The 5,231-nt window shown below is 44.2% G+C and overlaps 1 gene segment (V, D, J or C); it reads right to left on the bottom strand.

The window, feature by feature from the left end:
• Positions 1-3,728: 3,728 nt before the first annotated feature.
• LOC101100310 lies at positions 3,729-5,006 on the bottom strand. The segment is given in 2 exon segments: positions 3,729-4,402; positions 4,813-5,006. Coding segments are annotated over 2 exon segments (468 nt in total).
• Positions 5,007-5,231: the final 225 nt, after the last annotated feature.

Below are 5,231 nucleotides of genomic sequence, written 5' to 3'. Positions count from 1 at the left end.
GAGCCTGGAGCCTGCTTTGCATTCTGTGTCTCCCTCTCTCTCTGCCCCTCCCCCACCCATGCTCTGTGTCTCTCTCTGTCAAAAATAAATAAAACATTTTTAAATTTTTTATTTTTTTAAATTTTTTAATGTTTTTATTTTATTTTATTTTTGAGACAGAGAGACAATGTGTGAGTGGAGGAGGGGTAGAGAGAGAGGGAGACAGAATCTGAAGTAGGCTCCAGGCTCTGACTTGTCAGCGCAGAGCCTGACGTGGGGCTTGAACTCACAGACTGAGAGATCATGACCTGAGCCAAAGGGATGCCCAACTGACTGAGCCAACCAGGCACTCTCCAAAAAAATTTTTTTAAATGAACATTAAAAAAAAAAAAGGAAACCTGTAAACTGTTCCAGGTCCCCAAAAGTATAGAAGCCACAGGAGCACAGTGTGTTTGCTTCAAGCTTCTGGTGTTTGCGGACCACTGTTGGTGTTCCTGGGCTCATAGATGTATCACCGCAGTCACTTGGCCATGTCTCTATGTCTCTTCACATTGTCTCCCATCTGTACGTGTCTGTCTCTGTGTCCAAATTTCCCCTGATTCTAAGGACAGCAGTCATATTGGGCTAAAGCCCATCCTAATGACTTCATTTTAACTCTACTGCCTCTAGACCCTATTTCTGAGTAAGGTCACATTCTGAGGTACAGGAAGCTACGACTTCAACCTATCTTTTTTAGGGGGACACAGTTCAACCCATGACACTAACCCTTGGAAGAAAACGAAGGTTACTCAGCATTCCAATCCCCACTCATCCTCTTTGGTGCCCTGATCCTCAGACGTGCAGGAAAATCCCCCAGATAGGTCTGTGACCTTACCCACAAGAAGAAAAGAAAACAGTGAGGTTAGAGAAGGCAGGGCCCATTGGAGGAAGGCAGGATAAGTCCTAATCTGAGAGTGATTTAAAGTCTTAGGTCTCTCATGGAACCAGTGGCAGACCCATACCCCTCTGAGGCAATCCTCACATATTGAAGAGCCGAGATACCGCCCCCAAGAAAAGTTTACCACTAGTGCCGACACAGCCAGCATCTGACAGAGCAGACCAATCCAGAGGAAGGCTTCACGCGGCTCCATGCCACTGGCATTGGCCTGTCAGGTAAGCTTTTCAGCTCTGCCCCCCATGTTTATTCTCAGAATCCCCACGACAACTTTTTCACCTAGGAATTTTTCTTTTGTTTTGTTTTTATGGGAAGTAAACAACATCAACAACAAAAGATGGTAATCTTTACATGCATGCAAATCTCCAGAGTTTGAGAGTAAAGGGAATTGTACTCTCCTGTGGATTCTTCTGTTTTTTCCTCTTCACCATCAAACTGAATGAGAGCTTCATGATGTTATTCCTTTGGGGTTGAACTATCACTGCCATTGTCAAAGTAATTCCTCTCCCCTCAGCTGCATTTTCTTCTTCTTTTATTTCATTCTCTTCCCACTTTCCCCTTTGGGTAATAATGCCTCTGATGGTTTACAAGTGAGCTGGAAAAGAATCCGTAGGAAGACTAGTTGTTGATGGTTTAAACACTAGAATCAAGGGGCGCCTGGGTGGTTCAGTCGGTTAAGCTTCCGACTCTTGATTTCAGCTCAGGTCATGATCTCACAGTTTATGAGTTCAAGTCCCAAATCAGGCTCTGCACTGACAGCATGGAGTCTGCTTGGAATTCTGTCTCCCTCTCTCTCTGCCCCTACCCCACTTGTGCTCTCTCTCTCTCAAAATATGGAAGTATATAACTTTTAAAAACTAAAAAAAAAACAAACAATAGAGTCAAAACACCAATATAAAAGGTAGGGTTTTCAATACACCACACATATACTCTTCAGTGAACTGAAAAGAACCTCCTATATGACCAAAGGGAATTTTCTGTCTCTTTCCTGTTTGCCAAAGCAATGACAGGGCTATACACTTATTCACTATTTCTTGAGCAACAACAGTATACATGGCACTGTGCAGGACTCTTAAGAACACATGGTTCTTCTTCCCAAATATTTTGTTTGGTTAAAAACATAAGACAACACCCTTTTAAACAAGCAATCACTGAAAATAGAATATGCCTAAAGAAGTGTTACTAACAATATGTTAGTAACAATGTGCCAATTCATATTTGTACCCAATGGCGATATTTAGGTGTCATTAAATTTTGGGGTTCAGATCCAAGCTATTTAAGACATCTTGGTAAAACTTTATGATATTTCGGGGCACCTGGGTGGCTCAGTCGGTTGAGCATCCGACTTCGGCTCAGGTCATGATCTCACAGTCTGTGAGTTCAAGCCCCGCATCGAGCTCTGTGCTGATGGCTCAGAGCCTGGAGCCTGCTCCGGATTCTGTGTCTCCCTCTCTCTCTGCCCCTTCCCTGCTCATGCTCTGTCTCTCTCTGTCTCAAAAATAAAATAAAAACATTAAAAAAAAAAAAAAAAAGAAAGACTATGCCACTAAAAAAAAAAAACAAAACTTTATGATATTTTCTATTACTAGAATGTTCCTTTCTTCTGTGGTCAGCAATCTGCCCTTTACTTTTTGTTCCATATAATATTCTGGTTTCTCTTCAAATCATATATCTTTCACTTTTTACTTTTTGTTCCATATGTAAACACCTGCTGAACACCTACTATGTAGGCAAACACTGGCACTGTAGGGACCACTTCCTGAAACACTTCCTTATTAATATAATTCCAAGTGCAAGGAAGTAGAGAATAGTGGTTAAAACCTCAAGACCTGGGGTCCAGAGTCCAGGATTCCCAGATCAAACTTGACTGAGCAGCGGAATTACCAGAGAGATCTTTATGGAAAATACAGTCTCTGGGCCCCAGCCCTGAAAACAGATTCAATTAATCTGGAAAACAGCAACCCCCCCCCCCCGCTTTCCAAAAGTACAGATACTTCTGATGAAAAGGTTTAGAAAACACTGGCCTACCCTCAGGCATCAGTCTATAAAGTGAGAGGGTCATATCTGGGGTAGTAAGACTAAGATAATTTAACAAGGATATGGGAAGAATAAATTACAACTTCCATTCATATCTATTTTTACATTAAATATCAGGAAAGAGATTGAGTTTTACAAATAGTGTATACACTGGGGCACCTGGGTGGCTCAGTCGGTTAAGCGTCTGACTCTTGGTTTCAGCTTAGGTCATAATCTCACAGTTCCATGAGTTTGAATCACGCATCTGGCTCTGCACTGACAGCATGGAGCCTGCTTGGGATTCTCTCTCTCTCTCTCTCTCTCTCTCTCTCTCTCTCTCTCTCTCTCTCTCCTTCTTCCCCACTTGCATGCTCTCTCGGTCAAACTTATAAAAAATAAAACTTAAAAAAGAGATAGTTTATACACTGATCGACACTGGCATCCTCACTGTGTCTGTATGTTAGATTCTAAGCAAGATACCCAGATGGCTGGATTAAGGTTCCACACTCCGGCCTGTTGGTAGAAACTACTCACTCATTTATTCCATTTCCACTTCTTATGATATTATCCAGTGTCAACTAAACTATTCTTTTTTCTTTTTAATGTTTATTTATCTTTGAGAGAGAGAGAGGGAGAGAGACAGAGAGCATGAGTCGGGGAGGAACAGAGAAGAGACACAGAATCTCAAGCAGGCTCCAGGCTCCGAGCTGTCAGCACAGAGCCCAATGCGGGGATCAAACTCACGAACTGTGAGATCATGGCCTGAGCTGAAGTCAGATGCTTAACTGAGCCACCCAGGCGCCCCTCAACTAAACTATTCTTTACAAGATGGACATATGTCTTAAAAATATTCCTGCAAAGAAGCAGAAGCTGGCAGATAACATTTAAAGGCAAAAATAATCTAGTGAGATCTCAAAAGAAAATCCTCACAAGTGTTTCAGTTATCCAGAAAACTGTTTGAAATATGGATCTGCAGCACCATTATTGAATCACCCCCCACAAGCATATCTTCCCATGTCCATCTGCTCTCACATAGTGTGTCTGCACTCAAAATGTTTTCTGATAGTGCCAAGTGGACATGCTTGGGGCACGCTGAATCAGGGAGGAAAGCAGTTATGGCTCCCCTCTTTTCCGCCTCCTGCAAAGGCTGTGCCCCTTCCTGTTTCTGCTCAGCTCTTCAGAGGCTCCCTGCCTCTGTGCCCTCCAGAGCACAATAGTAAGTGGCAGCATCTTCCACCTGCACCTGGGGGATGAGCAGCAGTGAGGAGAATCGCTCATTTGTCATGTTGTAGCGTCCCTGCTGAGAAGACCTGGAACCCCGAACCAGGAGTCTCGGAGCGTGTCCTGGGATGTGAAGGTACCAGAAGAAGGTGTAAGCATTGGATATAGAGTGATTGCAGGAGATTTCCACCACAGCGCCCTCTGGAGAAGCCATGCCAGGAGGCTGAAACACTTGGTCCTTGCTCTCTGCAACTGCAGGAAACAAATAAAGAAGGGTTGTGATTTTTGTGCTGCTATCGGGCTTGCTGATTGCCCCTGTGGCGCAGTGAGTATTAACAAAGCTGGTTTTTCTGTTTTCTTTTTTAAGCGAACCCAAATTGGGGCACCTGGGTGGCTCAGTCGGTTAAGTGCCTGACTCTTGGTTTCAGCTCAGGTCATGATCTCACGGTTTCATGAGTTCAAGCCCCACATCGAGCTCTGCTCTGACAGTGTGGAGCCTGCTTTGGATTCTCTCCCACCCCCACCCCACCCCCGCCCCACCCCTCCCACATCTGCATCTCTGTTGAAAATAAATAAAAACTTAAAAAAAAAAAAAAGTGAGCCCAAATTTAAAACAGTGGCATATGTTTTCCCAAGACCAGCTGGGGAAGGAGCCTACTCACGCTTCCAAGGAGAGCTGAGGAGGACCCCCAGCCACACTGCCTCCAGAGCACTCTGCAAAACCATGGCCAGAGTGCGGCTGGTCTCACGCCCCAGCTGGAAGTGTGATCCTCGCCAGGAAGCTGATGTAAGGCTGCCTATTTTGCATTTTCTTCTTTGTGTCAGTGACATCATCAGCTAGAATCTGCCAAGTGTAGAAGAGTGATTCCAGCTGTAAGGCTACCTAATAGCGACTTGAACGGAGCTCTTTTCTGAGACAGTGGTCTTATAGGGAAGGTATCCTTCTGGAGGTCACCATAGTTGGGCATATTCATTCTAGAACCTTGCTTTCCTTCTCTCAGGGTGTCAGAAGGACTCCCATAGTTGATGAAAGATGGCTTCATCATTCAAATTAAAGTGAAAGGGGTGCTTGGGCAGCTCA

Source organism: Felis catus, chromosome B3 (assembly GCF_018350175.1).
Source record: "Felis catus isolate Fca126 chromosome B3, F.catus_Fca126_mat1.0, whole genome shotgun sequence".
NCBI lineage: Eukaryota > Metazoa > Chordata > Mammalia > Carnivora > Felidae > Felis > Felis catus.
The sequence above is the reverse complement of the archived record's forward strand: the minus strand, read 5'-3'. Positions and strand labels throughout refer to the sequence as shown.